Source organism: Delphinapterus leucas, chromosome 7 (genome assembly GCF_059928025.1).
Source record: "Delphinapterus leucas isolate spDelLeu-1000000601 "Yukka" chromosome 7, BTC_Dleu_Yukka2, whole genome shotgun sequence".
Lineage (NCBI taxonomy): Eukaryota > Metazoa > Chordata > Mammalia > Artiodactyla > Monodontidae > Delphinapterus > Delphinapterus leucas.
The window spans coordinates 34,088,045-34,104,613 of NC_143135.1; the positions used below are offsets into that span (position 1 = coordinate 34,088,045).

Below are 16,569 nucleotides of genomic sequence, written 5' to 3' on the forward strand. Positions count from 1 at the left end.
ATTATGGTAGATGCACCTGTATGATCTGCTAATGATGGGGCCTCTGCCTCTATGCCTGTTCTCCATTTATAAGGTAGACAAATATCTATTCCACTTTCAAATTCTAGTTCTATGTCTTCTTTCTTTCTCTGTCTTCCTTTCTGGAAAGAAGAATTAATTTAATGAGGATAATATCCTTCTGCCTATCTGTATAATTTTCTGTGCATATCAAATATGACCATGCATTTTTCCATTCATTAAGTATTAGTTGAGTTCTTAATCTATGTTAGACCTTGGATACAGTATAGAGAACAAAAGATATACTTCATAGCGTTTATGGTTTAGTGGGAGAAATATATGATAAAGTTATAAACAAACAAATGTCTAAGTGCAAATTGTGATAAATCATATTTAAGAGTATCCTGAAAACTTTAAGTGGTATACTTATGTAAGGAATAATTGTGAAATCTGTTGATATGCAGGATTCGCTGCCCAAATGACAGATTCTATGTACATGAAGTTATCTTTCATTTGCTCTGAAGACATTCTATACCTATTTCTATGTGTATCATTCTTCTCCTCTAAATGAAGCATTTCTCAGAGCAGAGACCATGTTTAATTCCTTCTTGTATCCTCATAGTGCAATATATGCTTGCACATAGCTTAATAGATGTTGAACGAGGTAATGAATAGGCAAACATTGTAGCTCTTGAAAAAAATGTTTTAGCATGCTAGATTTAAGCATTAGCTGATTAGCATTTCTATGTATTAGTTAAATCCCATATATACTCATTAACATTTGGGGAATGCTAACACTAAATACTAAAATACTTGCCAAGATCTTCCCACACTGGGGTCTTTGCACGTAGTGCTCTGTCAGGCTAACTCCTTCTCACCTCTGAGGTCTCACATTGTATGTCACATCTCGGAAGAAATTTTCCTCAACACATTGACTAGATCAAGTCCCCATTTGAAATCCTCAGAGCACCTATACTTCTATTTTATAGCATCTATCACAATTGTAATAGATTTTTTTGTTCGTTATTTTTACCATCTGTCACCCCACTGTATTAAGGGTTCTATGAAGGCAGGACCATTTAGTCATTTTCCCCACTGTATTCCTAGGACCAGCCACGTAATACATTATCAATAAATATTTATTGTTTGAAAAACTAACTTAATGAAAGAGTGGTTTTTATCTCCAGAGCACTGTTTTGAATCCCAAGATATAAGTCCAAGTTACCCCTCTGTCACTAACTAGTTGTGTAGACTTAAGCCTGCCTTTTCATTTTTCTACCTACAGCTTCCCCATCTACAGAAAGAAGGGGTTTGAGCATGTATTTCCATCCTTTCCAGCGCCAGGACTCCATAACACATTCCATTACACCAGTAAAAGCTGAGTGTGGCCTGTTATGGAAACTTTGACTCATGTTCGTCATACAAGTATTTCAGCTCACTGCAGGGTGTTTAGTTAATAAATGGTTTCATGAAATTCCCAAATCTCAAGTCAGAATGAAAGGAGCGTATCAGTAAGAAGCCCACTAGGATGAAGGGAGCCTTTAAGAGTGTCCATCCTGTTAGCTATTGAGATGGGTGGCTAATTTTTTTAAAAAGTCAATAGGAATGTAAGCGGAAAATATTTAGTCTTCTATTCAGCAGAATTCTGAGAACAGTTATATTTCATCAAGTTAACTTGAGGAACTCAGCTATTTGTCAGCAAGAATAAAGTCAGAAAATTTCAGAGCTTCAGAGCTGGGAGGATGTTCAAAAACCACTCAGGATAACCAATCCCTTTATTCTCCAGATGGGAAAGCCCAAGCCCAGGGAGCTAACATGACTTGTCTTGGATTATATAAAGGGGCAGTGGCAGGTCTAGGGCATGAACCCCAATAATTTTGTTTTATCTGTGATCCCATTGCAACTGGAATTGAAAGTTAATGTGCCTTTAGACTAATGGCAATATACTAATTTCCACCCTGAATTCATAGTGATAGACATGCCTCTCCACCCTCCAGCACTCCTTTGTTTTAATCTTTGAGAAGCAGTCCAATAGACTACGATGAGATCTGTCAAGAACAATGGCTTTCATCTGTGACATTTATTCTCATGAGCCCTTTTGTTGGCTTTGTACAGAAGATCTTCATTTGGATTCATAAATCTGTTCATGAACACATATAATTCTACCTTTACCTTGACTTTATAAAATAAAAACATTCTCCCAAAACTGTCGTATTAAGTTCTGTGGCTTCAGAAAACTGTCAAATGCTCTTGAAGATCATGACAATATCTCCATTGGCAGCCCAGAGATTTAAAAAAAAAAACAAACTGGAGAGAGATAAGACTTGTTTTCTCTGGGAAATATATCTTATCTGGTTTGCTTGTTTTTACACTTTAAAATATAGAAAAGTACCATGAAATTATAATTAAAAGCCACATGTGAATTCTGAGAATAAATGAATATTGATATTTTCTCATATTTGCTTCAGATCTTTTTTGAAATTAAAAGATGACAATTTTGAAGTTTATTTTATGCTTTTCCCAGGTCCATTCCCTTCCTTCCTTTCCAGATGCAATTGCTATGAATACTTTTTTTTTAACATCTTATTGGAGTATAATTGCTTAACAATGGTGTGTTAGTTTCTGCTTTATAACAAAGTGAATCAGTTATTCATATACATATGTTCCCATATCTCTTCCCTCTTGCATCTCCCTCCCTCCCACCCACTCTATCCCATCCCTCCAGGCAGTCACAAAGCACCGAGCTGATCTCCCTGTGCTATGCGGCTGCTTCCCACTAGCTATCTACCTTACGTTTGGTAGCGTATATATGTCCATGCCTCTCTCTCGCTTTGTCACAGCTTACCCTTCCCCCTCCCCATATCCTCAAGTCCATTCTCTAGTAGGTCTGTGTCTTTATTCCTGTCTTACCCCTAGGTTCTTCATGACATTTATTTTCTTAAATTCCATATATATGTGTTAGCATTATGGTATTTGTCTTTCTCTTTCTGACTTACTTCACTCTGTATGACAGACTCTAGGTCTATCCACCTCATTACAAATAGCTCAATTTCGTTACTTTTGATGGCTGAGTAATATTCCATTGTATATATGTGCCACATCTTCTTTATCCATTCATCCGATGATGGACACTTAGGTTGTTTCCATCTCCGGGCTATTGTAAATAGAGCTGCAGTGAACATTGTGGTACATGACTCTTTTTGAATTATGGTTTTCTCAGGGTATATGCCCAGTAGTGGGATTGCTGGGTCATATGGTAGTTCTATTTGTAGTTTTTTAAGGAACCTCCATACTGTTCTCCACAGTGGCTCTATCAATTCACATTCCCACCAGCAGTGCAAGAGGGTTCCCTTTTCTCCACACCCTCTCCAGCATTTATTGTTTCTAGATTTTTTGATGATGGCCATTCTGACTGGTGTGAGATGATATCTCATTGTAGTTTTGATTTGCATTTCTCTAATGATTAATGATGTTGAGCATTCTTTCAAGTGTTTTTTGGCAGTCTGTATATCTTCTTTGGAGAAATGTCTATTTAGGTCTTCTGCCCATTTTTGGATTGGGTTGTTTGGTTTTTTGTTATGGAGCTGAATGAGCTGCTTATAAATTCTGGAGATTAATCCTTTGTCAGTTGCTTCATTTGCAAATATTTTCTGCCATTCTGAGGGTTGTCTTTTGGTCTTGTTTATGGTTTCCTTTGCTGTGCAAAAGCTTTGAAGTTTCATTAGGTCCCATTTGTTTATTTTTGCTTTTATTTCCATTTCTCTAGGAGGTGGGTCAAAAAGGATCTTGCTGTGATTTATGTCATAGAGTGTTCTGCCTATGTTTTCCTCTAAGAGTTTGAGAGTTTCTGGCCTTACATTTAGGTCTTTAATCTATTTTGAGCTTATTTTTGTGTATGGTGTTAGGGAGTGATCTAATCTCATACTTTTACATGTACCTGTCCAGTTTTCCCAGCACCACTTATTGAAGAGTCTGTCCTTTGCTATGAATACTTTTGTGTGTATCCTTCCAACCTATGTTTTTATCCTTTCATTATGCAGTATATACTTTCTTAAATTTGTATAAGTATATATTATATTTTACATAAGTCGCATCCAACAGTGTTTAATGTTCTGCACTTGTGTCACATAACTGATAACATACAAATTCAAAAAAGTAATTTAGAGAACAAATATGAGTAATTTAGTTATGGTGAAAATAAAAATTTCTCTAAAGGTAGTTTCCAAAATGTTCCATTTTGATGAATCCTACAAAGTTATACTGGAAGAGTTAATGTCTAGTATTTACTTAGTATAATGAGGAAGGGGAAAGGGAAAGGACATTTGTTAAACACTAAGTGCAGCTTGCTGTGCTAACAAGCTCTCTGTTATTTGATTTAGTTGCAAAACCAGCTACTAATGAGGTGTTAGATTGTCATTTTACAAATTAAAAAATTGAGCGTCAGTAGACTTAAGTAACTTCCCAAAGTCACACACCTATTTAGAGGCAGTGTACGGTAGTGATGAAGAGTACAGGGTCTGGAGCCAGATGGCTTGTGTTCACTTTCTAACTTTACTCCATTAGTTATATGACCTCAGATAAGTTACTTAACTTCTCTGTGCCAAAGTTCCCTCATTTATAAATGTGGTTGATAGTAGTATCTACCATCAAATGTTATTGTGAACATTATGTGAATTAATACAAATAAAATCCTGAGAATAGTATCTGGCATTTCATAAGCTATAAATAATTCCTATTATCATAATTTTTATACTTGATCCTTCATTCACATCCTCCTTCAAAATAAAATCAAAGGTAAATAACACCTAAACAAGCCAACAAACTGTAAAAGATGAAAACTAAATGAAAATGAGAAAGGGAGATAAAAGCAGCAATTGAGCCAAAAAGAGTGTCTCTAAGCTCCTTGAGAAGCAGACAAAGGAGCCATGGTGGATCCCAGGTCCTTTCCTATCTAATCGTTGACAGTGCTCTAATGCATCAGGAAAAGCATTCCTCAAACTCTTAGATCTTTATCTAACGCGTATTAGGTAAAATAATAAAACGTGTTCTCAAATGTGATTTCACAAAACTGGAGGGGTTTCTTCATTTTGTTTGCTCTTCGTGAAAGCCAAGGGTTTCATTTCATAAAAGCTACTGAATTTGGACAAGAGACAGGGTAAGAGTCCAGATTATGCAGCTTTCAGGTGCCTGCTGCATTCAGGGCAAAGCTTGGAGAAGCTTGAGCATTTGAAGGGACTGTATAGCATAGACCGATAACCTTCGCAAATAAAGTACTTTTGACAGCTGCTGAATGAAAATTGAGGTTTGAGGTCTTGCATGAGATGAAGATGGAGAGAAAAGAAAAACCTGCTAATTACATCGCTAGAGTAGAATTAAATGTCAATAGCCCCTATTTGAGGTTAAAACTTAGGGAGGCAGCATGTAGATAAAGGGGAAAATAATGAAAAGAGAAAATATATAGGTCCTTAAAAACCCAGGGGAGGAGCACAAACAGAAAGAAATTTAGAAAAGAAAAAAATGCACTTAGAAGTTCAGTCCATCCCTCTCCCCTCCTGCAGAGAGTCAGGCACTGGAGATGGTTGATACTGATTCCCACCCCAGCCCAACCCCACAGCCTAGGCTCCTTGCAGCACAGGCTTCTCTGAGGCTGAGAAAAGTTTCCTCACCTGAAACTTTTAAAAAATTGATGTAGGGAGCACATTGAATGCAGCCCACTTTAGGTCTTTAGGGGATTAAGAAAAATCCTTTCTCAGGAAAGTTAGCAAGTTTCTGGTGTCTAGGCAGGAGCTTCGTCTCTCCATCACATCTGTGTGGCCTGACTGGGCAGCTGGGGGTGTCGCCAACATCTCAAGAAGGGGACTGGACTTTAGGGTTCAAGAGAACAGGGGCAGTTTTCTCCCCCCTGTATCCCCCCTGATTGCACAGTGTAGCTGCTTAGTAGATATTTATTGAGTGAATAACTAGTAAATGAATCCCAGAAAAGCCAATTGCCAGTAGTACTCTCTGTAGACAAACACAGGAACAATAAACTACAAATAGTAACTTAAATATCCTTCATGGTTATAGAAGTTAAAGGTATATGTATATGTGACGTCAGGTTTCCCCAAAACACCACGCAAGCAGAAAGATAAAGGGAAAAGGGTGCAAAAATGAAATGTTCATAACTAAGGTATTGCATAAATATATTAAATATAGCCTATGCTATGTAATATATTAGACTATAGAACTCCAATAATCAAACAGGAAAATATGCATGCCACACTGTTAAACGAAAAAAGTAGTTGGCAACAGTAGATCAAGTATGACTTCAAATTTGTAAATCACAAAGTATATGAGAGTTTTCTGTGTACTTTTCATAGAAAATAACCTAAAAATTTTAAACAGTGCTTATCTCTGGATAGTAAGATTTTTGATTACCCTTATTTTCACTGTTCTTAATGCTGTTCTATCCTTAATGAAGCTCCCCTCCCCCATCCTACATTTATAATCAGAAGATTAATAAAGTGATTTAAAAGTAAAAAATAAATTACTCTCTTGCTGTAGCCAGATAGCCTGTATTCTTGTTCTAATCCTGTCTGTGGAATCTTTAGGAAGTTAACTATACTGCTTAGACCGTTCCTTTACTTGGAGAATAGAAATACTAATATTGATATGGGGCCTTTCAATTTTACAAGGCAGATGTGTGGATGGAATGAGGGAATGCATGGGAAAGCATTCTGTAAATTGCAAAATACTAGATGCATACAACCGTATAGATGGGGGTGGGCATTGGGATGAGGGGGAAAATGAAAGGGAAAGTGACTTTGCATGATTGAGATCAGAGTAAATGAGTGTGGCCAGTGGTAAAATTTAGAGACATCATTAGAACAATTTTCTTATAGGAACTGTAAACTTTTGTATTATGGAACTGGAAAAATTCCAGAGTGTTAGATTAAGACATTTTCATTCCTGCCCTCAAGTTACGCAGAGATGGCTTGTGAGCCTCCTTAAAAATTAGGCTAGGCCTCTGGCTGTTGTTTCTTTATGCAGAGGATTATAGGACGAGAAAATATATTCCCTCACCTCCCACTCTGAGGTTATGTGAGTGGCGGATATGGGGTAGTGGTTGAACCAATAAATATTCTTATTTAATTCCTTAAGTAAAAACCAGTTTAAAAAAATCAAAGTAAAAGCAAAAGCACAGCTAATCATAACAACTTCTTTCCAAATCCATAATATCCTCTGTGTCCTCTTGATCAAGTCAGTTTCCCTTATTGACCTTCAGTGTTCTCATTTGTTAAATAAGGAGTGTCAACTAAATCATCCTGTGAGTCCCGTTAAGTAATAAGTTCTATGAATCTCAGTTACCAATGTTATATAATGATGGTCTTCCCTTTCTACACATCTGTAAAATTGGAAATCAGGGCAAATGATCACCTTTCCAGTGACATAGACATTCCATTGGCTTCCCTGAGAAACCTTACTCACTATTTGCTGGTTTGGCTGACACGTTATACTAAAATATCATGACTCAGTTTTACCTTGGGAAAGTTATTGAAACTTTGTGAGCTTCAATTCCTTCATTTGTAATCTGGGAACAAAAAGAGTACCTACTTTGGAGGGTCCTTGTGGTGTTCCATAAGATACTCCACACAAAATGGTTAGGGCAGTTCCTGCACAAGGTATATGTAAAGTCAAAATTAGGCAGTATTGGGGCTTCCCTGGTGGCACAGTGGTTGAGAATCTACCTGCCAATGCAGGGGATATGGGTTCGAGCCCTGAGTCTGGGAAGATCCCACATGCCACGGAGCATCTAGGCCCGTGAGCCACAATTACTGAGCCTGCGCGTCTCGAGCCTGTGCTCCGCAACAAGAGAGGCCGCGATGGTGAGAGGCCCGCGCACCGCGATGAAGAGTGGCCTCCGCTTGCCGCAACTAGAGAAAGCCCTCGCACAGGAATGAAGACCCAACACAGCCATAAATAAATAAATAAAATTAAAAATGAAATTGGGTAGTATCATTGATCTGACAAGTGTTGAGTTTTTTCCTAATTTTTTTAAAGCTTAGCACAAGTTGTGAGAAGACAGGCATTGAAAGATAAGAGTTTGACTCAGAGACCTCCTATTTCTTGATGTAAAACTCTCTTTGTGGAACCACATCCCACACAATCTAAAGAATGCCATGTTCTTCCATTAAACCTCAAGTGGCTGAAAAGGCTGATGTTCTTGAGCCTGAATTTGATTTTGTTGGGACGTACACAAGCTAAACTATACAAAGCCAAGCTACAACAACATAAAATAAACCCAAATTAATGTACTGTTTTTTTGCAAAAGGATAAATAGAACATTTTATTAACACTTTTTTTTTTGCTGCAGCAAAATGATAGTCCACATCTTTTCATTCAACACAACAGAAGCGATGATCACATTACATCACTTTGAGACGCAAAGCAAAAGATATTTTTATTATCTTAAGGTCAAGAATCATTTGCATTTTTAAAACAAACTTTATGTTTTATATTTGCATTAGCAGGGCCTCCAGTCACTAGCACAATACAATGAACAGATCAAATATCCAGAATAGACAATTAAACACACCAACAGTATTTTAAGTTGAATTGGGAAATGCATCACTGTCATTTTAGAACATTATAAAGAGGTCTGATGTTAACTTTTTAAAGGAAAAAAATCATTCCAACCACCCAAACAGCTACCACAAGCAAAATGAAGATAATATACAGACAGGAAATTTTATTCATTGCACTTATTGCTCGGTACACAAATGTTGCAATTCCTGTTGAGTTATATTAAGAAATGACAAGCAAAATGCCTCTGCCCCATCTAAAATTCTATGACTCTATGAAAGTAGAAATTGCAGTCCCCTAACCCAACATTAGGTGTATGCTATATTTGGTTTTTTCTGAAGATTGTTTATTATATATCTGTGTATGGATATGTATAAGATATACAGATAGATAGATATAATTTTAATATAATTTATTGTCCTATATATTTAAGACAAATATTTTAATGGGAATTTAAGTAATAAAATTGTCTACTTACAATATCTCTATTAAGTTTATCTTTTCATATTATATATAGCTCTGTGGCACAAGTTTTATCTATATTTAATTACTAAGGAAGAAGGATATCTATATCATTTCTATTTCTTTTGTTGTTAATATTGCATTTGAAGGGCTATATCTCCATATTAAATTTCTTATTAGATTCTTCATGGTGTATGCATCTTTTTTTTTCTAATGCCAGTTACAACCAGTACAAAGTTGTAATAAAAAATACATTGGAGTTTATTTATTTTTAATATTTTTTGCAAAAAAGTTAAGTGATACGCTACATGAAAAGTCAGATTTTATTGAAGTGTGAAGTGTTTTATACTGTTAGGTAAATGAATGGAAGAACATGAAGCATACGCCTCACTTTACAAGTTCCTTTTCACAGATATAAATGTTTGTGCCAAAGCATTTCATATAAAACACTGCAAGATATTCCTCTTGAGAATCAACAAAATATTCTACATTATGTAATAACAATAATTATTTAGTACACCTTGCTAGTTGCTAGCCCACAACATTCTTCTCTGCATGACAGATATCTCAACTCCATGATTTAAGTCAGTAAATGTCGCCAACATCTAATGCAGCCAACATGACAACTTCACTTTTTTTTAGCAGGATTTCTGCACCATATCTTGCCCTACAGTGTAAGAAATACATAAGTGCATTTTGCATGATCAAGTAGCTTTGGCTTCCTAACCTCTGTAGGATGGGTTGTGCCAACTGTTTTAGTTGTGCTTTATTAAATGGTGATGAGCTTTCGCTCATATGAATCCAATGATTAACTACTTGCTTCTACAGTTCTGACCAACCTTTAAATCACAAATGCAAGAATGGATGACTTGAATGGAAATGATGGAATTTCACAACTTCTATAGATTGCACTTGGTGGTAACTTCATGAGTTTGTTTTGATTTCATTTTTACAGCAAGACTTGCCTGGCTGATATGTTTACATGTTTACACCACATTTTAAAAAAAATTTTTGTGCAATCACAATTAATTTAATCACAAACACTAAAAATAAATCCAGCAATTAGCTTTGTTATGAATAATCACCTCGGTCCTTGTAAGTGTATGAGTCTTGTACGTCTTCTTGTACAAATTCCTCTTTCTTTTCCCAATCATTAGGCCAACCTCCGTTGGCTTGTGTTGTGGCACCATAAGACTTGGTGGTACCATAATTTATATAATTTTGAGTAATGTCCCCTGTTTCTTCATCAAGCTCATCTTCATGGATAAATCCACATTTTTCTTCACTTGTTTCCTCAGGGTCTGCCCAGGGTTGCTTCTCTCCTGAGGCGAATATTGCATAAAATATAACTCCACCATAGTGGACTAGGGCAGCGATCAGGAAGACATACTGCCACTCTTCACGTGACTGCAGTGACAAAAAGTGGCACTGTGAGAACAAACTCCCCATGTTTGAAAAGCCTAACATCTCTGAATGTTCCACCATCAAGCTTTTCATAAAATGCTATCTTCAGGGGAAACACCTGTTCTGATCACACAAAGCAAATAATGTGATAGAAATGCTCTATAATACTATGACTTTCATTCAAAAAATTAAAAAAATTTTTAATCTAAAGTTCTGAAATAGAACTCCAAATATATCTAAGGTCTGCTAATTTTTAAAATATTCATAACCTATCTTTTAATTTCCATTGAGTTACATATTTTTTCTCCCACTTCTTTTATTTCCTTTTGGTAAACCATAATTTAGAAGCTCTACCTATAAAGACAAATAGCTGATAACAATATTCTTCCATCAATTACTACAGAGAAGTCTGAATTGATGTTTACAAATAAAGCTCAGAAGACTTCCACTTGTTTATAATAATGAGCTAGGTTGTTGTTGTTTTGCCTCACCAGGGATATCACAAATATTAAAAGGTGTTGAAAAGCATACACTTATTGGTTGAGGAAGAGGGTTCCCTCAGAGCTCTTAGAGATAAATTCTCTTCTGAACCTCAGTTATCTCCCTTACTCAGAGGTGTGGTGACTGGGTCACAAAGAGAATGCCAAAGAGGATATTTTAATGCTTTTCCCCAACCATGAGAGAGATACTCTACAAGTGAACATCTCTTTTGCTCTATCTTACCTTATTCTTTGTCATTGCACCAACAATAATAGGGCAAACCATTCCTGACAATGTGCCAACACCATTTGAAATGCCCATTAAGATACTGGCATATCTTGGAGCAATATCCAAGTGGTTAACGTTGAAACCTGAAATACACACGGAAGATGTGGCTCAGAGAATCCCAAACTTCTAAGAAGTGGGTGACTATAGAGTATCCTCTACCACATTCACCACCCTCCTTGAAAGATACCAGGTTCATAGCATGTGCTCAATAACTACTTTTTGATAATTTAGCTCAGGGGTATAATGAGAATGAAAGGAGGTATGATTTGTTATCCAATACTTAATATGTGGTAGTCACTCCACAGAGAGGAGGAGATATTCACTTAAAAAAAAGAGTAAGGGTAAGCAGGGGAAAAGTGAGTAGTGAGTCGTAACATATCCAAATAATAATTTCTAAATGTTTTATTATTTTTATTTTCTAGTGGAAATATGTTGAGTAAACCTTCTCAACATTCAAAATGTTAAAGGGGAAAGTAGAATGTATAGACTTTTTATCACTAACAAAAATCAAAGTGTTACAAGTACATATTTTTTTTAAAAGTATCTTACCAGAGATAGCAAATCCACTGAATCCCACTGCAAGTACCAAGAACGAGATTGCTACCCCTCTAGTATGAGAATAACCAACAACCAGAAGCAGCGTTGCTTCCATGCCAAAACCTTCAGAAACAGACGCATGAAAATATTTCAGAAATTTATGTAAATTCTTCTGATGAGTCAAAACTGTTAAAAATGATCACACATCAATACTTGACCTAGCAAACCACTTCAGGGAGTCTATCTTAAAAAATAATAATAACAGTAATAATTTATGCACAGAGGTTACTGAAGCCTTCTTTGTGTTTTAATAAAAACATCAAAAACAACCTTAAGTTTCAATGGTGGGAAAGGTAAAGTTAGTCATGCAATTATTTAAAACTAGGAGTTATGAAAATTTGAAGATGGGAGAATGATTATGAATGAACAGTGAGGGTGCAAATTTAACAGCATATTTGATACGCATGGAAAAAGTTGACTCACTCACGTCAGTTGGAACTTCATGAAATAAACACATGTTCTTAACATCATTTATGTACTTACCACCACAATTCATGATCTTTCTTACTGTAGTAGTTGAAAGAATTTGCTTGCTTCTTAGAAAATCTGCAATCTGCCCTCCAATAGGCACAATAATTGTCATTACTAAGTGTGGCACAGCAGATAGCATGCCAACCTGATGAAAAACAGAAAGGGGAGAAATATACGTGACCATAAGTAATATGGGCAATTTAATAGTCTCATAAGCTCTTTATGGACAAGGAAGAAAAAAAATACTGTCTCTAAATGACCACTTACTTACTTAGTCCCAGAATAAGCAATAACTTCCACAAAATAAATGAGAAAAGCTAAGCAAATTTACTTTGACCCATTTTTATCTTCTAGAAGATAATACTTTTTTTCTGAGTCAGTAAATTTTGAGTTTATGAGTAAACTATCCTGAATTTTATCACAAAGTGATTCACATTTATGTATCCTTTTTATAGTCTTAAATATGTTTGCAAAATCTCATCATTAGCATGAGAGCGGGAGAGAAAGAGAGACAGAGACAGAGTCAGAGAGAAGAGAAATACATTAGACAAACCTTGAAGAGACTATTTTAAAATTCATTTTAATTTATAATAAGGCTAAAACCCTAATTCCATTTTAAATATATATCTCTTATGAGTTTTATATTTAGTTTCTAAAGATTAAGAGCCCAGAAAAATGCAAATCAATTCTCAGTTTTAGGCATTTCCTTGTCAAATACCAATACTTGGTCACATTGTCATAGAGCAGTATATAGTTTCTGTACTAATTTCATACTAAATGGCCCAATCTAAAGCCTAACCTGCCAGCATCAATTAAACACACGTTCTGATCAATAATTATATGTAAGACATTGTCCTCTGGACATCACGGGGGCAGAAATTATGAACAAAATACATGTTAATTGTATATTACCACATATATGGACTTAGTACATTTTGTATGTATAAAGATACAAGGAAGATTTTTACTAAGTATATTTTGAAGCGCAATTCCTGGAAAATGTTAAGTATTAGATAAATGTTTATTATTTGTATAAACATGCCCTTCCGAACTAGATTACTGAAGGTTTGAGAAAAGATTCTATTTTATAATGCTGTATACTGTGGTGTCACAACCATTGACTTGGTATGGTTAGTAATTAAGGTAGTAAAAGACTCTAAAATACCTTAAATATCCAAGCACTTTAATTCTCTCTTTCACTCCAGATGGAAAATTTTTAATATTATTATTCTCAGTGCATTGACAAAGAAACTGTGACTTAGAGGAGGGTTATGCCATTCTCAAGGAGTTGAGAAGTTTTATATATGAGTATAGGCTGAGACTCTGTGTGTGTGTGTGTATGAAAAAGCCATTGCACTTGTGGTTTTGTCTACAGGATACTCAATTTAACTAAGGTTGCTTAGAACCATTCTCCATGTAAATATTTTAGTTCACTTAAATTTTGTTGCCCTTCTGAAAGATGGTCTTAATACCATTATTTACAGGTAAGAAAACTGAGGATGACAATTATTCGAGAGCAGGCCCAAGATTATGTTATGTATCAACAGTCTCTTGCAGAGCTTGGATTTGGGACCATGTCAGCCTGGCTCCAAAGCCCATGCTTTATTTCCTCAATCACCTCTTTTTCACATTTTTCAGGTTAAGTCAGTAATTTTTTTTAACCAGTATAATTAAAATCTTCAGGCCAATCTGTGTGTGTAGAATTTATCCAAAATTTTAGTTAAAAATATGGTAAGTGAATCAGAGCAACATATCTGATTATATTAATTTTTGCAAGAGATCGTTGCTTTTACTCAGGCATTTTCAATTAATTGGAGCTACAAGGCCAGAATGACCACACAGTTTCATTAACATCAATTGGCTCCTTCACTCTCCCCGACGAGACCTCACTTTATTAATAGCCTCTCAGTGTCATATTTGTCCTAGATTGTGAAAATGGACTCACACCTCCTGCAGCCTTTGTTGAGAAGTATAACACCTCTCAGAGCTCCCAAAGGCTACCCTGCAATGTTTGATCAGCTCCAGAGAGAGGAGCCCTGTCTAAAGCAGTCATTCTTCTCAAGAATGGAGGAAACAGTTTCCTTAGAAACAGGGATTACAAAAGAGCTCTTAGAATAGAGACTCCTAAATTCAGGTTTTCTTCAGTTCCAGGCCTTAGATAGTCTTTCAAGTAGAGACATAATATGAATAGCGAGCCCAGCTGGACTTACGTAATGACATGAAGAGAAATAGCAAGTCCATGGCCAGTATAGACAAATGGGTTCAGCAAAGGGCTTGGCACAGAGATGGCATTGAAGAAATACTTGTGAAATGCTTAAATGAATTACGGTTTACCTGAATTTGAATGGCATAGTAAAGGGAACTGAAACATAAATCAAAGGATATGGGCTTACACTTGATTCTGTCACTTATTGTTAGCTTGGCCTTAGGCAATTTAAATACCTTCCCTAGTCTCTGTTTCTCCGTCATTTCCATAGAAATGACGAAAGTTATCCAGCTGGTAGACCAAACAAGTTGTTCATGAGTATGAAAGGACCTTGTAAATTTCATGTAAAGTAGTATTTTTATGTTCATTTTATCCTTCTAAAAATCTCAAAATGATTATATTTTCATAGCGACAAATAAATGTCTGTAGCATTGAGAATGCTGTGCTATAATTGGAAATGTATTATTTTTGTCTACACCACCAAGCTGTGAACTCTTGAGGAAAGGAACCACGTTTTTATTTCTGAATCTAACACATATATCTTCACATATCATGTTCCACAAATGCTTGCTAAATGATTAAACTGGATAAATAACATACAAGAATGTTTTCAGATATTTTTGCTATCCTCAAATCTTTTAGCCAGACAGATTTCTGAGAGCATTGAAGAAGAGTTAGATTGATAATTATATAAATACAATTCTATTGTAATAAAAGAATTTTTGTTCACTGTTGTATTGTCTTTGACCTGAAACTTAAAGGGAATTATGTTTATTTACAGGGAAAAGGCTATATTGCTACCCACCTCAACCAGGATGTAAGCTCTCTGAGGGCAGAGACTAGGTCTGTTTTGTCTGTGCTCCCAGCAACAAAGAGCCATTTCTATCAGGCACTTGATTGTAGTAGGCACTCAAACACCTTACTTAGTCTTTGTTTATTAGAAGTTATTTGTTGAATAAATAAATGAATAACTCATGAAATTTAGAAGATAAAATCTTGGCAAAGGAACTTAATGGTCACTTAAGTAAAAAAATAATGCTCTAGTTAAAGAAGGATAATTTTTACATACCTTGCTGATTTCAAATCCAAAGACTTCCTCAAAATATGCTGGCTGACTAATAAGCAATAAATAAAAAGTCCAGCTTCTGCAGAAGTTTGCAACAATTATTGCATAGACAGGCATAGATGTAAAAAATTTCCTCCATGGAGTCCTGAATTTCTGAAATCCCAAAAAGAGAGCCATTCTGACCATTATAAGTATTTTCTAACTTAAATGGGAATAATAGATACTTCGCATTTTTAGGATATGCACGTTGGGGCATGAGTAGGAGGTAGGCAGGAGGTAGTGAATCATTAATTGCAACAGTCCAGTCAACCTTAGCTGCATGAATAATTGTTGAAAGAAGAGAAAAGGATATCAGTCTCTCCTTCTGATTAAATTGATTTAGTTTTAGAAATATACAAGATTCTATATTTATAGAAAAGTAATTCCAAAAGCATAGATCCTAGTTTCCAAGATCTTTGTTTTGTTTTGGCAGTGATAGATCAGGTCTCAGCTAAAACTCACTGCCAAATCAGTGACCTTGTTGGTATCTGACATATTTTATTTAAAATGTTGAAAATTCAATGTATCAATAGTTAGGAGGAGAAAAATAAGAAGAATTAAGAGTGCAATATCCTAGGCGCTATCAAAGGTCAATGATAACACTACCTAACTACAAATTCTCTTGATAGCCAGCGCATATCAGTATAAACTCTGTGACACTGGAGTGCAAGATTCGGTAAAATTCACATGGTATACATCTGGGTTAAAGCATGTGGCCACCCAGCACACCATGGATACATCATAACTAGTTATTTATGATATTCAAGACATTCAAAATTAACTTAAATATGATTGGCTTTGCTTATGACACTCAAAAAATTACACCTAGTGTACTTAAAGATCCTGTGTATGCCCAAATATAAAACAAGTATCTTTCCCCAAGACTAGTATTTTTAGACCTTAACATATCTCTCACAGTTCCAAACACTTTCTCAATTCTTTATTTTGAGCACTGAAATACTGTTTGGTGAAGAAACTACTCTAACTGTGTTTAATG

General features: G+C 35.6%; 1 protein-coding gene across 1 annotated transcript in view; it reads right to left on the bottom strand.

Annotated features, from left to right (window-relative positions):
• Positions 1-9,589: 9,589 nt before the first annotated feature.
• Positions 9,590-16,569, bottom strand: part of SLC17A6 (solute carrier family 17 member 6) — a 36,448-nt gene continuing 29,468 nt past the window's right edge. The window contains exons 8-12 of the mRNA XM_022583752.3: positions 15,537-15,686; positions 12,274-12,406; positions 11,743-11,853; positions 11,149-11,276; positions 9,590-10,428 (exon numbers count right to left, since the gene is read on the bottom strand). Of these exons, the coding sequence (XP_022439460.1) occupies positions 10,093-10,428; positions 11,149-11,276; positions 11,743-11,853; positions 12,274-12,406; positions 15,537-15,686 (858 nt within the window). The 3' untranslated portion in view covers positions 9,590-10,092. The remainder of the gene's footprint in view (positions 10,429-11,148; positions 11,277-11,742; positions 11,854-12,273; positions 12,407-15,536; positions 15,687-16,569) is intronic.